Consider the following 23,519-nt stretch of genomic DNA (forward strand, 5'->3'; position numbering starts at 1 on the left):
GACTCTCTCGGGGGTCCTTTGATTTGACAGTGATGAGTTTTGTTGGTCATAATAACTGCAGTAGGGGAAGTGGGGCTCTAGTCCTTGCAGAGGATGTTCCAGTGAACAAGTCAGGATCTGTCCCTGCTAACAAGAGTGCTTGTTGGGGTGCAAGGCAGGATTTTTGGGATGGGAAAACAAGACAGAAGAAAGGGTGGTGGCTGCAGATGCCTCTGTTCCCCAATCAGCAGTTCTTTTCTTGCAGAAGATGAAGGTGACTGAGGTCATGCTGCACCAATGTTACAACGAAAAGCCTCATAATTTATCTTTTTGGGACAGATCACATGTTGCTTGTTCTCCATGCTGTTGAGATTTAAAACTACAGCACATCACACGGGGGTTATTGTGATGGATGTGAGAGCTGCAGCAAATTCATCACTACCTTGTTCAGTCGAACACCGTTAAGCACGATCCCTGCAACAAGTGGAAACTTCATAGGGAGTGTGGGATTCACTTCCTGGTGCTCAGGCCTTTTCTGCATATTCATGAAAATGCAGATATAAACATAAGACAGTGTAAACAGGGAGGAGCATCGACATATATAGTCAGTCATGCATGCTTATCTGGCCAGACGTGTTGTTATTACTGAGATAAGCCGGCCTGACAGCTTGTCTGATGCCATTAGAAAACATGTTCACTTTGGGAAAACTCACCCAAAACACCAGCGGACCAAAGCAGCACAAAAGACTAACGAAGCAAACACAACTGTTGAGCAGTCACATTACAGGGTTTCTCTTTTCAAATAAACATAAAACAAAGAAAAAGCTGGAATAACGTATTCTAAAACACAACGTTGTGGTTTGAATCTCTTTGCTGATCCCACCAGTCTGCACATCGAGACTGAAACACATTTAAACGACCCTCCTGCTTCAGGACCGTGTGAGCTGCCACACCCAAACGTGACATCTGAACCAAAACACAACTGCTCTCTTTCTCTCAGATCTCCCTGTTGCTCCATCCCACCCAAGCAGCAACAAATGCACCCAACGTGTGTGTGTGTGTGTGTGTGTGTGTGTGTGTGTGTGTGTGTGTGTGTGTGTGTGTGTGTGTGTGTGTGTGTGTGTGTGTGTGTGTGTGTGTGTGTGTGTGTTCATATGCACACATAAAGAGTGACCCGACACATGCCTTGGATCGTTAGCAGCAGCCCTACTTTCTCTGTGGTATTCATCCACCTGTTGCTGGACAATAACAAACACACGCACATGTGTGTCTGCTTCATTCCTCACATCAGTGTTTGTTTATGGAAACACATTAAACCAACTTGTTTTCAAAGGAAACTGGATCTAAATGATTATAGAGGCCCCCACCTGTTTCACCTGTAAGTTTGGTGGTTCCACTACCACAAAACCTGCAAATCTGCATGGAAAGGTGTGAGAGGAGTGTAAAAAAGGCTCAATAATCCCTAATTCATTCCTTAACAGGTCAAATATTTGCTTTAATAGAAAATCATAAACATTCCATATCTGGATTCATGTTTAATTTATACACGCATGGTAGAGCAGAGTTCCCTATAAACAGTTCATATGTTTTTATTTTATGACTTTGCTGCGCATGTTGTGTTTGTCATCACCATCGATATCAATGCTAGTTTCATGTGGTTTTTAATGTGGAACCAAGAGTCTGACAGCTTTGCGATGATAAACTGTGCAGAGGATTAAAGTTGTCCTGTTAACGCCAAGTGTCTGAGTCTGAATGTGAGCCTGGGACCTGTCTAGACAGCAGAGCTTCTGATAAACCAAAACAAGTTTGTCCACCCATCCTGACGCAGAAACCCGTGTAGCCCCTGTTAGCATCATAACACCACCCTTAGGCTACCAAATTAACCCTTTGATGCATAATGGTCACTACAGTTGACAGGTACTCAAAATTGTTATTTATTTGTTTTTGCTATTAAGCACAACTGTTGAAGACTTTATTGCATTTGAGGCCCTCCATTTGGACTTCAGTAAGCCAAGCCAACATATTTCATGTTCTGAATGCACGCTGTCCACTGAGGTGGACATGTAATAAACTATTTGTAAATTATAAAATTTTACAAAAAATATTTGTTGAAATTTGTTTCATCCACACCTAAAGATGAATGAAAAAAATTGTTTAAAAAATCATGGTTGAAGATTTCATAATTCATGCATCGAAGGGTTAAATAATGCATCACTCTAAAGTCTGTGTTCCCACCAATGAGAGGCTGTCAGTGCAACTTTCATTTGTCTCCATCTATCTATCTATCTATCTATCTATCTATCTATCTATCTATCTATCTATCTATCTATCTATCTATCTATCTATCTATCTATCTATCTATCTATCTATCTATCTATCTATCTATCTATCTATCTATCTATCTATCTATCTATCTATCTATCTATCTATCTATCTATCTATCTATCTATCTATCTATCTATCTATCTATCTATCTATCTATCTATCTATCTATCTATCTATCTATCTATCTATCTATCTATCTATCTATCTATCTATCTATCTATCTATCTATCATCTATCTATCTATCTATCTATCTATCTATCATCTATCTATCTATCTATCTATCTATCTATCTATCTTTCTATCTATCTATCTATCTATCTATCTATCTATCTATCTATCTATCTATCTATCTATCTATCTATCTATCTATGACAGGAGGTAGAGCGGGTTGAGCTGTAATCTCAAGGTTGCAGGTTTGATTCCGGCTCCAATCAGAGAACTCACCTTGCCTGCTGGTGGTGGTCAGCAGGCCTTGCCTCCGTCAGTGTGCCCCAGGGCAGATGTGGCTACATTGCAGCTCATCACCAGCAGCGTGTGAATGTGTGAATGACTGATTGTGTTGTGAAGCCCTTGGGGGGTTGTAGAACCCTATGAAGGAGCTATATCTATCTTTCTATCTGAGTGTTTGCATGGCTGACCAGGATCCTTCCCTACGCTCCATACTAATGATTACTGGATATCGTTAGGCAAGAGATGTTGCTTCCGTGGACAGCTTGGCTTGGCCAGGCCTGAATGTGCAGCGCGGACCCTCGCCCCCTCCGGATACGGTTGCTCAGGGCTCATCGTTCCTTGAACACAAAGATACCCTTCACATCCTTCTCTATCCCATCCATTGTGAGTGGTCTGCTTTAAGGCACACAGGTCCTGCGCCTCCTTCGGCAGCTAAATACATCTCCTGTCACTGCCTGGTTCTAGTGCCAGTTCAGTTGCTGGAAGCACTCAGGTGTTCAAATCATCACAAAACATAATACAATAGCCTCAAGAGAGTTTTTCATACATTTTCCATGTATGAAAGACTGAATCACAGTAAACAATAAAGAAGTAGAATGTAAAATAGATGTATTCTATGTGATTTTTCCTAAAGTTAAATTTAAATAATTGATATGTGAAAGAGAATTCCATAAAGGATGTTGATGATTTATTTATTCTTGTGGAGTACTCCATCTTCTGTCCTCGTGGAAGCTGACCTGAAGACAAGTCCTATGCTGTTTGGCCACTACGGGGCAGCAAGGTGATTCAGACGTGAAAAAGGCAAAAGCTCCTGTCTGACTGTGGACTGCTGATCTAATCAAATATCTGTCGGCAGGATAAATGGTGCTGTTGTTTTTTTGTCAGTTTTCAATTGTAAAAACAAATGTCTGGAGACTGCACAGTTACATAAATGTTATAAACATGTTCATGACTAATTTCAAACTTGGCCTGGCATCGTCTGTCAAGAGATAAAATACACATCATATAAGGAACATTTTAAAGCTACTGTGTCAAATCTTATCAGTAACAGAAATGCAAAACACCAGCATGTGACCTTATGTGACCTTGACTATCGGTGTATGTAAACATGGCAAAAAGATCATCAAACAGGAGCATAATACAAACAAAAACACTACATATGTATTGTGTTTTAGTATTTACATCCATTCTGCACAACCATAATATGTTTACTGTTACATAAACAAGGTCTTTATTGTGTTTCTAGCTAAATAATGAGAAAAATACTCTATTAGAGCAAGTCTGCTTGTTGTTAATGATAAAATGATATAGAATTTTATTTTGAAATAATAATAAACGATTGTAACTTTATTACTGTAATATTCCAATCCAATCCAATTTTATTTATAAAGCGCATTCAACATGGCATTACAACCAAACAAGGCGCTGTACACCAATATTCTGTACTGTAATATTCCCAAGAGCTTCAGTGATTGGTTTACCAGAACCAATGTAGTTTCAGCTTGTTTCCACAGGAGGGCATCAATTCCCCTCCTCATTCATGTGATGCACTAAAAACTGAGTTTAGAGCTCTAGAGAGCTGGACAATGATTGTGTTATCTGTTTGCCCCTGATCGCCTGCTCTCCGCCACTCACCTGCCCACCTGCAGCTCCTCGGTCTCCCTGCTCAGCCAGGCCTGGCATACCCTCCCCGAATAACCCAGCTCATCCAGGAAACCATAAGCCCTTTGCCTTCCTCATCATCCTCTCATGTTATCCCAGACTCTAACCTCTCTTCCCCTCTCAGAACCCAACGGATCCATTTCCTGTCTATCGGAAGCAGCTAATAACTTGCCATACAAATAAACCATTTTTTACTTGCCTTCCGACTCCTGGTGGTGATTCTTCATGTCGTGGGTTAAGAAATTGCCTTCAAACATGACAGGAAGGAGGGACGTAACTACTGTTTAGCATCAGTGCAGGGGTGCCGTGTCTCCTGCGAGCTAATACTACAGCACCAACAATAGCAATTTCACGGCAAAAAGCTCCAGTTTTTCTAAGTGGCTGCAGTAACCACATTTTACCACAGGGTTCTGTGTTGTTTCATTTCTACATAATGCACCTTTAATCTTTCATTTTGTCGTCTTGGGAATTTTGATATTGTGGAGAAGAAGGTGTAGATGGAGAAGAAGGAATTGTGTATATATAAAGTTAAAAGAGTTGCTTAGTAGACTTCTAAATTATTCCACTGTGTTTAGTTGCCTTGAAAGAATGGGGGATTTGCACTCTCTCCTGGTAAAAAATAGAACAACATTGCTCCAATAGCATTTAGAAAAATGGGGAAGATGGGAGGTTGCTGCCCCCCAGTGTCTGAAAGCTGTAATTGCACTTGTGTTCTTTTTAGCCTTTCAGAACAGAAAACTTTAGCCTCCTTTTCTTTTTAAAGCCTTAGAAAATCTTAATCTTTTGTCCTCTTGAGAATAGTAGTATTAAGGATGAGAAAGATGAAGTGTAGATGGAGCTGAAAAACTGGATTTATAAAGTTAAAATAGTTCATAACTAGAAACACTTGATCTAAATTCTTCCACAGTTTTGTTGCTTTGAAGAAAGGGGATTTGCGCCCTCTGCTGGCAAAAAATATAACAGTTAACCAGCTGAGTGGCCTAGTGGAAGAGCTCCCTGGGACTGGGAGGTCGGGGTTCAAAACCTGTCGGGTCATACCAAAGACTCTAAAAACGGGACCCGATGCCTCACGCTCCCCGCCGGGACGGGTCAAATGCGGAGATGAATTTCACCCGTGTGTGATGACTTTAGAACTTTAACTTTTCCAGTAGCATTTAGGAAAAAAGGAAGATGGGGAGTTGCTGTCCTCTAGTGTCTGAAAGTTGTAACTGCACTTATGTTATTTTATTTTATTACTCTGAGAAAACACTAAATATGTCGGATGTTTGTCAGAGGTTAAAGTCAGTGATTTTTGTTTCTTTACTCTTAATAACTAGAGATTTGTGGTCATTTTTTAAAACATAATTTTGTTTCTATTTGGTTTTGAAATAAAGATGAAATGAAAAAGAAAACAGAAGCAAACATTCAAAAGAGTATGGATATTTTTAAGTGGGGTGTGGATATTAGTGGAAAATATTTATAAATTGATCTAAAAATACTACTAGTCATTTTTGAGATATTCTGTTGTGGAAATTCGGATGCAGTGGGTTCATATTTCTGGTTTCCAAAGGACAACTTCAACCAATTAGTTCCATTAACTTAGCATCTTTAATCTGGTGGTATAAAACTACAGCACCTGGACCAGGTTACCAACCTGGGGTCCGTGACCTGATTTATAAAATCCCAATAAAACACCCAATTATATGATCAAAGCTCTGCATTAAATAACTCTATATGTCTGCATAATGCTTGTAATTAACAATGCTGTTGTTTCTTTATCACTACCTACTCATCATTCAGCTCTTTCCACCAATTCTGTCTTTCTCAGGATCCACTGATTACCTCTTATTTTCCCTTCCCTCATATTTTAATCACAGTTTTTTACTTCTCCCAATTTTATTATATTTGTAATAATTTTTTTAGCACCTCATGATTTTCATCTTGAGAAGCACTAAATAAAAGATTGTTTCTTCTTATAATTCAAAATGTTGAAGTTTCTCTTGCCTGGCTGGGCTCTGGGTGCTCAGCACCCCTAAACCTCTGATGTTAGAATCACCCCTGCACGCAACTATAATAAAACATTTTCGTAAACATTTGCTTTGAGAAAATAAAAGTTTGAAGAAACGGGCTGAGCAGTGGTTAGCGCAAGAAGGTTCTGGGTTTGCATCCCAGCCTGGGGTCTTTCTGTAAGGAGTTTGCATTCTTGGGTTCTCTCCGGCTTCCTCCCACGGTCCAAAAACATGACTGTCAGCCTGACAGTAGTTTAAGTATGGAAGATAAGCTGGCAGAGGCTTTAATTCTTGCCAGCTGTGGGTGCCCCCCCCCCCCCCCCAGGTTCATGTTTGTACCCTTTGTGCCCCCTCCAAAAAATACTCTGGCTCCGCCCCTGCTGTCAGGTTAATTGGTCTCTGAATTGACCTTAGGTGTGAGTGTGTGCATGGACCCTGTGTGTCTCTGTGTTGACCTGCGTTGAACTGACAACCTGTCCAGGGGTGTACTCTGCCCGTTTGTCTGATGAATGCTGGAGATAGTCACCATTTTTAAGTTGAACCCGACAATCTCACAAATATTTTAGACAAAAATGAAATGACATTCTAAATTTTACAAATGCTTTATTATTTTTGACAGTTATTACCACAATTAAACATGATGTCATATGTCTTGCCACAAAGGCCTAACGAGGAATAACACATCGTTTCTCACATCTGTAAGCCTGTTTTTATTCTTTGCATTCACGTCTCTTGCACACGGTCAGTTTCCTGTCTTTGATTTGGTCTGGACGGCTTCTTGCGCTGATGCAGTGGAGCTCTAGCCGGGGGGAGAGGATTGCGGCTCTGGTACGTCTTGCTCTGTAAGAACACAGGATCTCTCAGCAGTAACTGAGAGGTTTGGCCTTTCGAGGAGCTGAGGAACTCTTCAGATTTGGCCCGAGGGCCAGTGATGATGGGAGCAGACGTTTTGGGAATGATGGTGGTCATGGTCCGAGTCAGAACCTTTCTTCTTCGTAACACCAGAGAAGGAGCTGCTGACGGCTTCTGTTGCTTTTCTGCAGATACGCCCTCTTGCTGCGGTTGCGACTGTGACTGCTGCAGACTGTGGGCTTGCAAGCTTTGCATCTTGCACTCCAAATCTTTCAGAGCTTGATCCGTGTAGGTCTGCATTTCTTTACGTACCAGAGAAATCTGAACATCAAACTCTTTCTTCAAGTCATTTTTTGCAGTTTCAAGCTCTTGGTGAAAAAATGCATGCATCTCCGGTCTCAAATCAAGCCCGCCAATGCTTCCATCTGTCAGCCCTTCTGCTTTTATCCCCTCTTCTTCGTTACCATCAGGCTCAATCTTCTCCTGCACAAGCTCTATTTCTCTGTCTTTGATTTTTTGCACCAGCTCCAGTATGCTGCTCTTAGAGACTTTTATCCCCCCTTGTGATCGGATCTGGGTACGTACCTGTTCAAAAACAGAATGCACCTTTGCAAGTGTCTCCTTTTCAGTTGCACCGCTGTCCTCTGTGCTCTCATGATGCGGCGTGACGGAGATTTGCTCCACTGCTTCTGGTGTTTTGTCCTGTTGTTCACCGTTCACTTGGATTTCTGGGTTGGTTTCAGAAGCTGCTTTGCTCATTTTTACTTTTCGTCCCGTGAACCCTGAACTGAGCATCCCTGGTTTGGGGAGGACATAAATGACTTGGGTGTTCATCCTCAGAGACGCTAATTACCAGCGGGATTTAAGTCTTCAGTCCACGCTGCATGAAAACAGTCAGAACCACTGCGGTTCAACATATGTGCAATCCTTAAAAAGAAACACATTATTATGCCAGCTACTTTGTTTGATCTTTTGTCAGCAGGACTGTACCTATTGTGTTATAAAATAATCTTATGGTTGCATGTAGAGCCTTTTTAACTCAGCACTTTGTGATCTGTGAGTAGCTGCATCCACTGACAACAAGCTGCCTGGCAACAGGATGGAAAACAAAACTCTTCAGGGACGATCTCAGCGACAGAACCCGAGGGGATGACATCATATCGTCACTAGTGATTAGTGTTTACTAGAATAAAAAAAAACTGTTGCACAATAAACAAATCTGATTTTTAAATTACGACTTGACTGAAGAAAAGCTCACTAAACGCTATGTTTTACAATTTACCTGTAAAACCAAACAGAGCAGCAGAGATTTTTTTACTCCTATGATGGATTTTCCCTTCCAACATCAGAATAACAACAGAAATAAAACTTGTCCAAAAATAAAGAAAGCTGGAGATTTTTTTTTCAATCCTAGAGATGATTTTAAAATGAATGCTGCTGCTACTTTATTAATGAACAATGACACAAACTCTCTTGACAGGATTATGGTTAAATACAGAACATCTCATCCTCTTACAGTATAGTCATTTTGCCACCTGTAATAAATTATTTTCCCTTTTTATTTTTTTAAAGAATGTCCCATCTGTAAGTGTTTTGGAGAAAAACAATCAAATTCCTATTTAAACTGATATAAAGTGTGTTTGAATAATAAAAATCAAACCTGCATTAAACAGTAACCCAAAAACAAAAGGTGTAAAAACAGACGGGATTTAGCTCATTATAATGTTGCACACATTTAGTTTGATCCTATGTGAGTTGCTTGAATTCTTTTTAACACAAAACTTAAACGAATAGATGAAGATTAGTTGCTCGATAGCTCAATGGTTTTCCAGTCACTGGAACACCACATGTGGAGAAGGACAGTTGGGATGGGGGGTGTTTTAAAGCACGTGAGGTTCCCTCAGTCTAACTACAACGAGCCAATAGGAGTCCAGCATGCATGAGCCTCCTCTTGCCACTAAACACTAACATATGGACCTTGAATTCTTCTAGAAAAATCAAGCTGCAACTCTAAACCTGCACATATAACTAGTTTTTAACCATCACTACAGGTGATGAATAAGGCATTTACCAATGGTAATGTCTTACACAATATTGCCATAAATCAAAACTAAAACACAATCATTAAGATTTGTTTATTTGATAAAACACTAATTTGTTCCTTCAGATGATAGGATGCTGTCTGCAGCATCCCTCTGATGCTAAATGAAGAGGTGATAAAGTTGTAACCCGACCTCTTGTCTCCAAACTGTTAAAAAGTACGTAAAACAGCAAACATGTGGCGAGCATCGCCACTTTCTCCTCCACCAATACCAGCTCCTCACTGGTGGGAGTGGGTCTGAAATGGTTCTGCTCAGCTTTTAAATTCAGGCATTCAGGCTTCATTCTGACAGCGAGGTCGAGTCAGCGGCAAGCATCATGGTGAGTTCAAGTTCACAAATGAGTCTTCTGACATTTTGCTTTTTCTATTTTCATTCTGGGAATTAGAAGATATTTGTTTGTATTTGCTCTTTTTTCTTTGCACTGAGTTGTTTTTCTCCCACACAGACAACATACACAGACAAAGGCGAAAAGGTAAACATAAAGCGACACCACTGAGTATTAAATTACTGCAGGAAAGATTATTTAACAGGTTTTCTAACTGATTATTGTACATTTGGGTTAGAAACAAATCAATAATCAGCTTTTCTGTTTGCTTTCAGCACGATCAGGGCAAATTCATCTGCTTTGATCATATAACCTTCTGGGTTGGAAATGCTAAGCAGGTAATTTACATGTGTTTGCTTTTGAATTCATGGTAACTTTGCCAAACTAAAGAACTGAAGCAGCTCCAGTCACCAGGAGATGGAGCCAGCTCACATAGGCTGTAATAAGTCTTTAACTATTTAGCTTCATCATCTCCTTACAGGCTGCCTCATATTACTGCAACAAGCTTGGATTTGAGCCCTTGGCTTACCGGGGTTTAGAGACAGGCAGCCGTGAGGTGGTGTCCCACGCAGTCAAACAAGGAAAGGTAACGAGCACCATGCTTTTTTCTGGGCAACAAGTCAGATAAAAATACTGCTTTCTGAATGGTTTAATCACACAGCTGTTTCCACATCTGTAGTTTGCACAGATGGAAGCAAGATGCAAGTGTAGCAGTTTATTTCACTTTGATTTTTGCCTTGTTGTCTGCATTTTTTTACAGATCATTTATGTATTTTCCTCTGCTCTCAATCCTGGAAACACAGGTACAGAATTAAACAGGGGCAGAAATACACACTTAAAAATTTGGGTTTATGACTTTCAGTATCAGATAGCTTTTTGAGAATTGTTTATTTACCATTTTTCAGGAACGTGCTGCTCAATATTTACCTTTATTCTGAAAACGACAGTCACGTGATGACTTACAGAGTATCAGTTTCCAGTGGAAATCATTTTGTATTTTAAAGGATCCAATACACTGTAAAATCTGATTTGTTACCCTTACTTGCAAACCAATAACACGTATGTGCTAAAAGTTAACTGAACTTAAATGCAAGTTACTTTAATTAGGACAAAGTACTTAGGATTTTTCTGACTGTTTACTACTGTATACAATTCAGAAACACTAGCTCAGTAAGGAAGTTCCTATGAACTTTTTAGGTATTCTTAGTTATAGCATCTTGTATTTAAGAGCATTTTACTTAGGAGTGGCTCCAAAACATAATTACCTTCTCCTGTGTACGTTTTCCTGTAAGTGCAACCACTTTGCTGCTTTATTTCACAAAAGAGTAACTAATCTAATTTTACAGTGTATAAAACATTACCTTTAAGGGCCTGTGTCCAGACAAACCATAAAAGCATGGTTTTTCTTTTCTCAGAGATGGGAGATCATCTGATGAAACATGGGGACGGAGTGAAAGACATAGCTTTTACAGTGGAGGACTGTGACTTCCTGGTTCAGGTTGTGTTCATTCTGTCTATTTATAAACCAGAAGCTTCCATTCTGAAGCTGAATATAATTTCTCACACCTGCACAAAAAAAATCCTTCTCCTTTTTATGAAACACTATCATCGTCCGCTGACAGCAAGCCCGTGAGCGAGGGGCAGTTATCCTAAAAGAGCCCCACAGTCTGGAGGACAAGTGTGGAAAAGTCAGGCTGGCTGTGCTTCAGACGGTAGGAAAGGACACAAACTCTCTGAGTTTAAGTCATTTTAGTCTCTATTTTGATCTGGTTATGAACTTGTCTGAAGTAACAGGAGCGTGTTTTTGCTTTCGTGTCCTGCAGTATGGCGACACCACACACACATTTGTAGAGAGGACAGGATACACAGGCTTGTTTCTGCCTGGTTTTCATCACCCTCTGTTCAAGGATCCTTTCCTGGCCAAACTGTAAGCAGATGTGTTCTTTTAGTATGATATGATTAATATTCCTGATTGTTTTATGTGGACTGAATCCACCCCTCCTCACAGACCTGTTGGGAAACTGGACTTCATTGATCACGTTGTGGGAAACCAACCAGAAGATGAGATGGTCTCAGTTGTAGAATGGTAATAAACACTTTGGTCTTGTTTGATTTCTGATGATAAACCAGCTCATCAGGTTGTGATGTGGCGTGCAGAAGTCTGTGGTTTTAAAAGGTGTTTGACTATTACGTAATTCAGATTTTTATTTTATTTTGCCAGCATAAATCAGGGATCATGAGAGCTCCAGCGGTTCTTCACATCTGGAACCTGTTTCCCTTTATTACACTAAAAACGACATAAAATGAGAAAACAGGCAATTCTCTAAAAGAACGAGCTCATTGGTTAATCCAGGGAAGATGGGGGGCGTAACCCTGGCTGCAGTTTTTCATGTTTGCAGGCTATAATTAATCAGTTAGAAAGAAATATTTCAGACAATGAAAAACCAGGAATTTGGAACCATTTAGCTCAACAAACCGACACAAGCACTAAAATTGTTCCTCGACTTTATGTGTCATCTAGTGGTACCGCACTGAGCCTGAGTCGAGTTCACTCCTGATCTCTGATTGCTTTCTGAGTCAACAGGTATCGGAAGAACCTCCTCTTTCATCGTTTCTGGTCAGTGGATGACAAGCAGCTTCAGACTGAATTTAGCGCCCTGCGCTCCATCGTGGTGGCAAACTTTGAGGAGACTGTGAAAATGCCGATCAATGAGCCTGCCATGGGGAAGCGAAAGTCCCAGATCCAGGTATGTGTTTCTGATCAGAATAAAAGCAGGAGGGACAAAAGACTGGTCTAAAAACACGCTTTTGACTTGCAGGAGTATGTGGAGTACTATGGAGGAGCGGGAGTGCAGCATATTGCCATGAACACATCAGATATCATCACAGCAGTATGGCTTTAGATGACTTTTATCTTTTTCAAAAGCTATTCTATGAAACCTCGTAAGAAAGTCAGATCTGGTTTACAGATTCGTAACCTAAAGGAGCGCGGCATGGAGTTTATGACAGTGCCAGACACTTACTACGACCAGCTGAGGGAGAAGCTCAAACACGCTAAGATCAAAATCTCAGAGGACCTGGATGTCCTGCAGGTAAGGTGACTAATCCATAGTTCACCTGTGTATTTAACCGCTGTTTATTAAACAGTCATTATGTGACCTTGCACGCCATAACAGGAACTGAGGATTTTGGTGGACTACGATGACATGGGCTATTTACTTCAGATCTTCACCAAGCCGGTCCAGGATCGCCCCACTGTGTTCTTGGAGGTCATTCAGAGACACAATCACCAGGTGAGGGCAGCAATGGATAAACTATCACTAAAAAAAGACAAGATGAGGATGTAATTCCAACTCACTCAGGTCTAATAACTCCTGCAGGGCTTCGGTGCAGGGAACTTCAAGTCTCTTTTTGAAGCCATCGAAGCAGACCAGCACGCCAGAGGAAACCTGACCGTCCTCACACCAAATGGCGATACGAAGAACATGTGAACCCTCACAAATACTCCACGAGTCTGAATATTCTCAGTATTAACTCACCATGCAGACTGCATCAACACTAATGTTATGTAGACAGTGTGAATACACAAGTCAGGGTGGTTACCTTTATCTCTTAATCCCATCGTTTACATGTTAGCTTAGAATCTCTTTTGGTAAAAGTGTTATGAAACAAATCTATCAAGAGAACATCACATAGAATATTAACAAGAAAGACATCTTTACAAGCTTGACTCAAGCAAAACGTAGTGGAAGCTCTCATAAATGAAAACATGAAACTATTATCTGAACATGGAGGTCCACGGACCTTTAAATGAAACGAGGCTTTTAGCTTCTCTCCTGTTGAAATAAAAAATTTAAACTAGCAGAAAGTTTGTCATTTATTCAACTGTTACGAGTGATTGACCGTGATGTTCTGATTTATGAGTTTTACCATCTTAAAACTTTATGAAAGGGATAACTTCTATGGATAAATAATAGTTATAATTAATTTGTGATGGCGCCACTAAGCAGCACCAAACTCTCTCCAGACCTTTAAAGAGCAAGTCAACCCCTACCAGAGTCTAACTCCACTCCCACTTCATGTTTGAAAAATGCAACACATGCTGTTGCCTGGCAGACCGAGAGGGCGGAGCCGCTAACAAATACACACACACTCAGGCTCATGACAGCATTGTGACATCATAATGTACCAGTTTACATCATAGCATACTTCTTAGCCAATAGCGGTGGCAGATTTAAATTAAAATACGGTGCAGAGTTTTTACCTGACAACGGCACAACACTGCCAGTTTTAGGCAGAATATTTAAATTTTAACTAAGATGCACTGAAGTGTCAAATTATTGATGACACGTGTCTGCAGCACGATTAGACACTCGTTTATTTAGTTTATCAGCAAAAAAAAGTTTATTTGGGGGTGACTTGCTCTTTAAACAGGATCTAACGTAACAAGACAGAGTCTCAGTCCTCTTTGGTTGTCAGCCTCTTTAGTTCAGAGACCCTCTGCAGCTTTCTGCTCCACACAAACAAGGAATCTTTGTTTCCTCAATGGGAAACTTGTAGTCATAAGTGATTTCTTCATTGACACTTATAGGCTGGCGGGAGTAGATCACTATCTTCTTCTGAGACTCCACCGTGATGATTTTTGCATAACAGTTAGGCTGCAACACAAAACACAACAGAATTCACCAATGAAAATGTTTAGATTTAAACAGTTAAAGCAGTTAGCATTCACTGACCCAACACTACTCACGTTGCAGCTGTGGTTGATAAACCTGGCTAGGTTCCCACATTTAGTGGCATCAATAATGGTGTCCTGATCAACACGGAATAAATAGCTGCTTCCGATGCCCTCCTCCTCGTATCTCTGCTCCCTCATGTCTGCAATGACCTGAGGGGAAGGAAAACGGAGAGTTTATCACTTCTGCTAAACTCACGCAGCTGGAAAGTACAGAGGAGTACCAGACAGCCCCAGAGGAGCAGCTCAGACGATCATCCGGGGTGAAAGCTAATGTGTAGCGTTACTGATTGTTGTTGTTTTATGTTAGCGTTACCTGTCGAACACTTTGGCCCACATACTCAATCACCATCTCATCTGCTGCTATGGGCTCCATAGCAAACAAGCCCCACTCATGGATTAGACTCCGGCTGAAACGAATCCTCTTCTTTCGAAACTAAAATCAAGAGATTGATGCAATAAGGAAATGTACTGCGTCTGGAAATGCAAAGATGCAAATAACATCTTTGCAGCAGAACACACACCGAAACACTTATTCGATATCTTACAGTTCAGCAAGCTATTTACTACATTATTTGCAGAAATAAATCACATATTAAAAGCAGTGTGATGTGACCCAAAACACACACGTATATAAAGTTGTGTGTTTTGTGTCACGGCAGAATCATGTGCTGTGATGGTCACATAGAGTTTATGTAAAAAAATGACAAATTGTTCCGTACCAAGAAATATGACGGGAAAAAAACTGAAAAAATACTTTAACCACTGAGCAAATCCACATGGATTCATTTAGACTTGTTGTAGTTCAGCCTGAAGGCAGAAAATCAAACATATGTTCAAAATCTGAAGAACAAATGCCTGATAATTGCATAAAATCCATGTTTATTCTCAGCTGTCCTGTACGAGCATGGCTTAGTGACTTCAGCCAGGTTAAAGTAAGACCATGCTCACCTTAAGCTGGTTGAACTTGACCAGGTCACTGTCACAGCTGAAAGAGGACAGCAGGCGGCGCTGTTCCGACCTGAAGTCAGATCCAGCTCTCAGAGATGTGGGCTGCTGGATGAAGACAGACACCCCCTGCTCAAAGAAAAACAAACAAATAAATAAATAAAACACCCATTGAGGTAATTTCCTTCTTCTCATCTTCTCCTCAGCACCTGAGAACTTGGAGACTGAAGATCAGAACTCAGCTTTGTGCTGTTGAGGTATTTAATTTTATCCTTCCTGCTGATTCTGTAGAACCCCTCCGTGCGAGCTGATCCGGTTCTGTGGAGCGGCAGGCAGAACGTACGTTCCTCACTCCTCTCTGTTGGGATCTTAGTCAGTGAGCAGCAGTTAAGGAAGTGAAGCACATCCATAGTCCATTCACTTTATTTAACCAGGAAATAATCTCACTGAAATAAAAGTATTGACTTGTGCATGTTTACACAACACGAAGCTCCGCTCAAAAGGATATGAGGGTGAGGTACCCAGTGTGTGTGACTGAGCCAACCAACACCACTATGCTCTTGCAGCCTTTCATAAACACACTGCAGAAGTCTGGAGTCTTCTTCATCCAGACCCACCTTCCAAACACCATGAAGAATTTTCTTCTCCTCAAAATGCGGACGCCACTTGTGGAAACGACCGTTGCAGGAGAGGGAACAGCTGACTCCCAAAAGTGACCTCTGCCGATGTCGAGCCCTTTTTCGCCTAATCAAACGCCTCCATGTATTTTTCCTCAGTAAAGATTTCTCCTCATTCAAAAGTCCGGGCATGTTCTCGAGTCCCTGTAAGGGCTTTGTTCTCACACCTGAACTCACGATCACGCCTCTGCCATCAGCAGAGTCTGACGAAGCCTCAGAGAGGCTGCATGAAGAGGACACCGTGATGGGAGAAACACTGAGAAAGTTGTGAGACAAAGACTGTGGGGGGGTTGTTTTCCTCTTGTGGAATATGTCTCTTCGGGGTAACAAAATGTCTCTTCCTGGGGTCTTTGGAGGTGTGATGTATGGATTGCTTGATGGAGGCAGAACATGTGGTGGACTGCTGAATGGGGAACACGCTGTGCTTTCTTCTGAAACAGCCGTGCCTCTGCAGAGTGTTGTTGGTGGCCCACCATAGCTGTTATGGGTCCAAACACTTAGCTCCTCCCTCCCAGGAGTTTTAGGCTTTTCCTCATATAACGGGCACGAGGCAGCCAGGAAATCAGCTGAGGTTAGAAGAACCCTGCTGCTTGTTAGGGAAAAGGAAAGGACCTCACTGGCTTCATCCGAGTCTGCACTCAACAGTTCAGCCTCGATGCCCTTTCCTGGTGTCGGTGGTTGCTCCACCTCCTCCACAGCAGGAGACGTTGGCTTACTTTTTATTAAAATGTCAGGATCACTGTCATTCACGCAGCCAGTAGGAGTCGCAGGCCTCAAGTTATCTATGTTCTCCAATGACTCCGCAGTCCATGCAGGCTCTCTCATCTCACTACCAAGTCCTGGCTCCACTGTCACACAAAATAACGTTTATAGCGTTTAAAAAAATCATCAAACATTTACATTTACAAGAACAAACTAGCTAATTGCATGTAACTTACGTTTAAACCATAACCTTAAGAATTCTGTCTAGAATTTTAAAATAGCACTTTTGAATAAAAATAAATTGACTTATATGAAACACCGCTAACCTGTTTAAATCCACTAACATAGCACATGAAAACAACTACCTGCAAGGTCCATTTCTGAAAAGAACTGTCGGTCCCCGGTTTTACTGGGCTGGACCTCCATCACTGACTCCACGTCACTTGTGTCTTGCAGACAGGATCCATGGTTCTTCCGTTTTTGCTCCCTCTGACAAATGTCCAACCAGTGGATTAGGTCTCGATCCAGCTGAGCGCCAGGGGTTAGAGGAGCTGGGGGGGTTAGTGGCAGCTCAAACTCCTCTGAATCTGAAGATATCACAATGCATTCCCCGTTATCCTCCTCCGTGTCTTCGCATCCTGGACTGAGGTCAGAGGACAGGTCCTCAAAGCTCTGGGAGGAAAAGGAGTCAGAGGAGTCCAACGAGAACTCACTTTCTTCTGAGGAGCTGTGCCCTGAAACACTCTCTAGGTTAGAAAGGAAACATTTGTTTAAACGGTTGAGATTATTAGTTTGTGTTCAGCAGTCCAAATGAATTACCCTTTTCCTCACCCGTTACTATTCGTTCACCACCTGTAGTTGGACAGCTGACAGCATCTTTGTCCTCCATCCTTTCCAGTGCTGACGTGTTAACGTCCTCTGGCTGATAATCACCATCCTCATGAATCTCTCTGTCAGACTAAAATGAGCACTGATTTTACTATTCAGCATTGCAACTTTCAGAAAAGAACTAAAATTTAACACTTATTGATTACATTTATGACACAATAATGTAATTTATTACAACTTTTCCTGCATTTACCCCAATGTGAGGGTCAACATGAACAACAGCCTCTCCTTGGTGTGACACCATGTCGTGATACTGAAGTGCCGCATTTTCTTCCTCCTCACTGTCAAGCTCTAGAGGCCTTGCATGTCTGCGTTTGGCTCCCTCTGATGCAGATGTGAACACACCATCCCCGTGCTGCTCATCGAAGGCTACAGGGGAAAACAGCAACATCACTGTGTCAGATGAAGTCTAAGTTTGAGAAAAATTGCAGAAAATAATTAAACTTACCGGGACTTTCCTGCCCCTTTCCTGTCTCTTCTGATCTTTTTCTTTTTACCTATATTAGTAAAAAATATGTTATTTTATTTTCATCTGTGTTACACCATGTCACATCAGTGGAATATTTTACCTTGAAGGATGGCAGTGGAGGTCTCTTGACCTGCCCGCCCACGTGACTGAGGGGGTTCATGAGTTTGGGTCTCTTTTCCACACTTTGTGCTCCACTTGTCAGGGAAGATAGCTGGACCTTGAAAGAAAAATAAAAGCATTATTTAGCAGCAAGAGTGCATTGTCAAAAATAAACAGACTAAATGAATCATTTCAAGAGATAAACTAACTTTTTTTAACTTCTCTTGGCTGTCCCACCAGTCCTCAAACCCTTTGAAAGCGACCCCTTCAGTTATTTTTCGTGTAATGTCCTTTTTTATGACTGACTTCAGCTCGTCCATGAGGACTTCCAAAACCTTCTCCACTGTGGTCTTGTGGAGGTTTTGTTGTGCAGGACGATGGTTTGGTGGGGGCACAAAGGGGTTAAATATGGGAAAAGGTGGAGAGGGCCAGGGTGGTCGAGGAAATGGGAAAGGTCTCTGAGGAGTTCTCTTATCTAAGGGCGGTGGGGGTGGCATAGGGACGGGGAACATGGGTAAAGGAGGTGGAACTGTTAGAGAAGGAGGAGGTACCAGAAAACGGGGCGGGGGAGGAATAGCGGGAGGAGGTGGAATAGGAGGAGGAGGGATGGGGATGCCCGGTGGTGGCACCCAGCCTGGAGGTGGGATGGGGATTGTGCCATTTGGGAGGCGAGGTGGGACAGGCGGATGAGCTGGTGGGAAAGGTGGAAAAGGAAAAGGAGGTGCAGGTGGATGTGGATAAGAGATTCCAGCCGTAACTGAGGAAGGAGCTCTTGGATCTTTGAATGACGCTGGACGAATGACAGAAGACGTGACTGGAGCTTTTGTGTCTTGCACCCCAGACGGTCTTCCACTTGAGTGATCTGGAACCTCATTAGCCGTCTGATGCTCCTGAAAAGCACAAATAGACAAAAACAATATATAACACAAGCACTTTACATGAAAACAAAGTGATTCCTAATTTTAATTACCTTGGAGCATGATCTCAAGGACATTACTAGATCGTTTTCATCATCTCCTAAGACCTTATCTTCACCGTGAGCGGACTCAGATGGAGACTGTGAACTTGTAAGAAACAAAACAGCTCGATTAGTTTCATCGTCTTCAGTTTCCAGGACCAACGGTGAACCAGCATCAACCGCATCGCTGCTGGAGAGCTGGTGGGGGTTTGTGGAGGTTCCACAAGATGATGAAGTGCAAAAAAGTGAGTCATCTGATGAAGGAATGTCAGAAGCAGTGAATGGTGAAGACGGGCTGTCTTTAGAGTGCACACCAGCCTCAAAGTACGAGGTGTGAGTAGTCTGATTGTTCATCAGCAAACTTTCAATGCGGGAATCCAAGCTCTCGGTCTCTGGTAGCTGATCATTAAGCGGGGGGCTAATTATGTTCTCATCTTCTATAAAATTAACACTCAGGATGCTGCCAGAGATGCAGTTTTGAGTAGAAGCTGAGTTATTTGTGTCTCCAGAGTCCTGAAATGGGGAGGCGGTGTTACTGGGAGGTTCATCATTAGTGGATGATGGTGGATCGTGACTCCACAGTGAAAGCTGCTGGCTGCTCGTTTGTTTCTGAGTCAGGAGGCGATTTGGAGGGTGTGGCTCCCAGGGCTTCAAACTCAAGTTGACATTTGAAGCTTGGTGAGATCCCTTGCGATGCCTCTCTGGTTTCCAGCGGCAGAGCGCTTGTCTTAAATGTTTGTGAACACTATAGGTGTAGGGCTCCCCCTGGAGGACAGGAGTCGCCTGAAGACTAGAGTAACAAGAGTCATGGGAGAGCGGAGTCGCAGAGAAACAGGGAGTGCAGGGGGTTCCCTGAGACTGTGGTGTCAAGCCAAAGCTGCAAGGAGTATCCTGCCATAAGCTGGAGTAAGCTGTGTCCAGAGAGAGGGGGGTGGCGATGCTGGCAGGGCTGGAGATGCTCAGAAGCTGCTGTGTAGCTGTGCTGCCCTACAAGATCAGGAGAACATCATTAGTTATACTGAGTTCTATGAGGTTTCATATGCAGCTTGGGTGTTTACCAGGAGATTATCCACTAAGCTTTGAAGAGCCCGTTCACTGCTTCCCAGCGGTAATGTCCAGGGAGTGTAGATTCCACTGAAGAGGAGCTGGAGATATCGAGCCCTGTTTTCACCTGAGGAGTTGGTTTCTATTAGACATTTAATACATCAATGTCAACATTTACATTTGACAAGTGACAAAATCCGTGTCTACCTTTCGGATCAATTTCCACATGAATGATGTTTCCCATCACAGATGTTCGATGCAGATGCTGCACGGCCTCTTTAGCAGCCCTCACGGTGTCAAAGACGACCTTTGCAATTCCCAGGTGCTTCCTGGTTTTAGGGTGGTAAAATATCTCCACTTCTTCAACGTTCCCATGTTTGTTGCACATGTTGGTGAGAAATGTCTCTCTCACGTTGTCGTTCAAGCGACAAAATGTCACTTCTTTGGGAGGAACGGGCCCAACGTACCACTCATCGACCTAGACAGGGAAAAAGATGATTTATTTTGGTCTTTTATTGTGGTAATTTATTGTGTTTGTTATAATTGCACCACCTTAAATTTAGGAAGCAAAAAGTCTGTCTTGTTGTATTTGCTCCACAGGCGGCAGACGCGGGGATCTCTAACTGCATCTACAGGAAACAGACCTAAGTCCTCAACCTGGAAAAAAAAAAGAAATACTTAATTCTAATGAATTATATGTATATATATATATATATATATATATATATATATATATATATATATATATATATATATATATATATATATATATGAAGTATAGTAAGATATAAAATTGGATACATTAATACATTAAGAAATACTCACGGGAATGTTGAACAATTGTCCATCAAAGCGACACACTTTATAAAGTCCGTTTGTCAGCGCAGGATCAATAATCAACTTGCAACTTTTCCACTGCTGAGGCGGCGTTTCTTTCTCTGCATTCTGTTTTTCGCTTTCCATTACATTCGTCAAAACCTGCAAAAGCCGTGAAAATAAAAACCATATGGCGTCATTTTCTATCACGCTGAAGGAAGCTAGCATCACCAAGTACAGCTGAGGTTAACACACCCCAACAGGTGATGGAGCATCACCTGTATCCTTGTCTGAACGAGGGGGAAAATAAACTCTACTGTTTTCAAAAGTTCAGTCTAACGAGACACCTCTAATCTCGCTTACCGGTTGTGGGGGTTTGTCCTTTGAACAGCCAACATTGTTGCAAAACTGTGGAGATTTTTGATGTTTTTACTCCGTCGAGCAGGTCGGATGAAGTATCCATCCGCCAGGAGGCTGCGACGAAATATAGATCCCTCCTAACTGTGCGGAAGAACACCGAAAGTTACAGTGAAATGATTGATAGTGATTTATTTGTTTATTCAATTAAGCCTGTTGAGTGCAATCAGCTGTAACAAATATATCTACACACATATATGCATGCTTTAATACATACACCTAATCACTGTGCACATATCCACTGGACAATATACATCTAAAGTAACAAGGTAAAGACAAAATCCAAGCAGTCTTCATAGCAGTTTGAAACGGATTGGGATGAAGAAAACTTATTTACTCCCACCCCCTTCCATGATATTAACTTGGTCACTTCTACTAAAATGCACTGTTTATTCACTTAAAAAATAATAATGATTAAATAAAAATTGTTTTTCTTTGTCGTAATTTGATTAAAAGATAATGAGATCAATGCAAATAGAAATTAATTTCTAAGCAACATGATGACTAAATAAAATACTCATACAGACTTTGTGATGATTATGTTAGGCTTTAGAAGTAGTAAATAGATTACTGCCTCTGAATAACAGCTTGTTTTATTGTACTTTACATTTAAAATGTAATAAAATAACATATGACCTATCATAAAAATATTGAGATATTAAAAATAATTTGCTTTAAATAATAATAATAATAAAACATAATAATTCAGAACACTAAAGCGTAGTAAACTGGAGCAAATATATATATATCACACATGTGTAACGTCCAGCAATGGTCAGTTTTCACCTAAAAACTGACCTACATGCCACCGGTCACCGGAAGACATAAATTCCAGCTCCGTGTTCCTCCTGAAATGTCAACAAGGTTTGCAGAACCTTGTTGCTTGTTGGAAGGTAGAATGTGAAATCCACCTTAGAGCTGGAATTTATGTCTGACCATTGCTGGACGTTACACATGTATAACTGCACATGTGTAGCCTACATTCATACATGTGAAAAACTTTAGGATTTTTACTTATTCTTTGTACAAGATACCGGTACTATTAAGATATTTTTCCCAGAATAATAAACACTTCTTGCACAGTTAAAGTAGCCTTTTGAATGTTTTTGTGTTGTTAAGCCTAATATAGGATGACAGTGTTTTTTATTCTTAAAGTTTATTACAAAATAACTTTAATGTATTTGTTATGTCATTTTATTATTTATTGTAGGAGTTGCTTGATGGACACAAAAGCAAAAGTTACATTGGACAACTTTTAATGTGACGTCATGCTTTAATAGATACAGTAAAGAACCATTAGCTGCATAATACATGACAGAAATACAGCAAAGTAACATTTTCACTGATTTTGTTGATATCTTGTACAAAATCTCTCTGAATTTAGCTTTCTGCCTTGTCACTTGAAGTGAATTTTATAATTGTGAAAATTCCTTTAATTTTTTATATAGATGGTCTATGGACAACAGTAAAAACAATGTGGTGGGTAACTGATCACATTATCTTGATATATAAAGTGTAACAAAATGTACAGAAATTATTTTATGCACCAACAACTTTTTGCATGTATTTTCTCAAATATAAATGTGCATTTTTCACTGTAAAACCAACATGTGTAAAGTGTAAACACACAAAAGCCCATCAAAACCTCTCAGTATTACACACATTTGTTGTTTCAGTAAATGCCAGGAGGGCAGAGATCAAGACATAAATTTGCACTGGGACATTAAAAGAGGAAAACTACATTACATTACACACACACACACACAGAGAGAGAGAGAGAGAGAGAGAGAGAGAGAGAGAGAGAGAGAGAGAGAGAGAGGAGAGAGAGAGAGAGAGAGAGAGAGAGAGAGAGAGAGAGAGAGAGAGAGAGAGAGAGAGAGAGAGAGAGAGAGAGAGAGAGAGAGAGAGAGAGAGAGAGAGAGAGAGAGAGAGAGAGAGAGAGAGAGAGAGAGAGAGAGAGAGAGAGAGAGAGAGAGAGAGAGAGAGAGAGAGAGAGAGAGAGAGAGAGAGAGAGAGAGAGAGAGAGAGAGGAGAGAGAGAGAGAGAGAGAGAGAGAGAGAGAGAGAGAGAGAGAGAGAGAGA

General features: G+C 41.2%; 2 protein-coding genes across 2 annotated transcripts; one reads left to right on the top strand and one right to left on the bottom strand.

Annotated features, from left to right (window-relative positions):
- Positions 1 to 9,548: 9,548 nt before the first annotated feature.
- Positions 9,549 to 13,548, top strand: hpdb (4-hydroxyphenylpyruvate dioxygenase b). The gene is made up of 14 exons (XM_015972197.3): positions 9,549 to 9,678; positions 9,805 to 9,831; positions 9,960 to 10,022; positions 10,166 to 10,270; positions 10,445 to 10,487; positions 11,100 to 11,182; positions 11,307 to 11,396; positions 11,508 to 11,611; positions 11,693 to 11,770; positions 12,269 to 12,431; positions 12,504 to 12,575; positions 12,654 to 12,776; positions 12,861 to 12,977; positions 13,065 to 13,548. The coding sequence occupies exons 1-14, from the start codon at positions 9,676 to 9,678 to the stop codon at positions 13,173 to 13,175; spliced, it is 1,182 nt and encodes a 393-aa protein (XP_015827683.1). The 5' UTR covers positions 9,549 to 9,675; the 3' UTR covers positions 13,176 to 13,548.
- An 80-nt stretch (positions 13,549 to 13,628) lies between these two features.
- Positions 13,629 to 21,512, bottom strand: LOC139063728 (histone-lysine N-methyltransferase SETD1B-A-like). The gene is given in 18 exon segments (XM_070546428.1): positions 13,629 to 14,342; positions 14,435 to 14,572; positions 14,736 to 14,855; positions 15,371 to 15,496; positions 15,577 to 15,743; positions 15,876 to 16,892; positions 17,112 to 17,492; positions 17,566 to 17,704; positions 17,828 to 18,003; positions 18,083 to 18,131; positions 18,204 to 18,320; positions 18,412 to 19,092; positions 19,173 to 20,129; positions 20,180 to 20,331; positions 20,412 to 20,682; positions 20,757 to 20,861; positions 21,030 to 21,182; positions 21,384 to 21,512. Coding segments are annotated over 17 exon segments (4,908 nt in total). The 5' UTR covers positions 21,168 to 21,182; positions 21,384 to 21,512; the 3' UTR covers positions 13,629 to 14,168.
- Positions 21,513 to 23,519: the final 2,007 nt, after the last annotated feature.

The sequence above is a fragment of the Nothobranchius furzeri genome, chromosome 17, assembly GCF_043380555.1.
Source record: "Nothobranchius furzeri strain GRZ-AD chromosome 17, NfurGRZ-RIMD1, whole genome shotgun sequence".
NCBI lineage: Eukaryota > Metazoa > Chordata > Actinopteri > Cyprinodontiformes > Nothobranchiidae > Nothobranchius > Nothobranchius furzeri.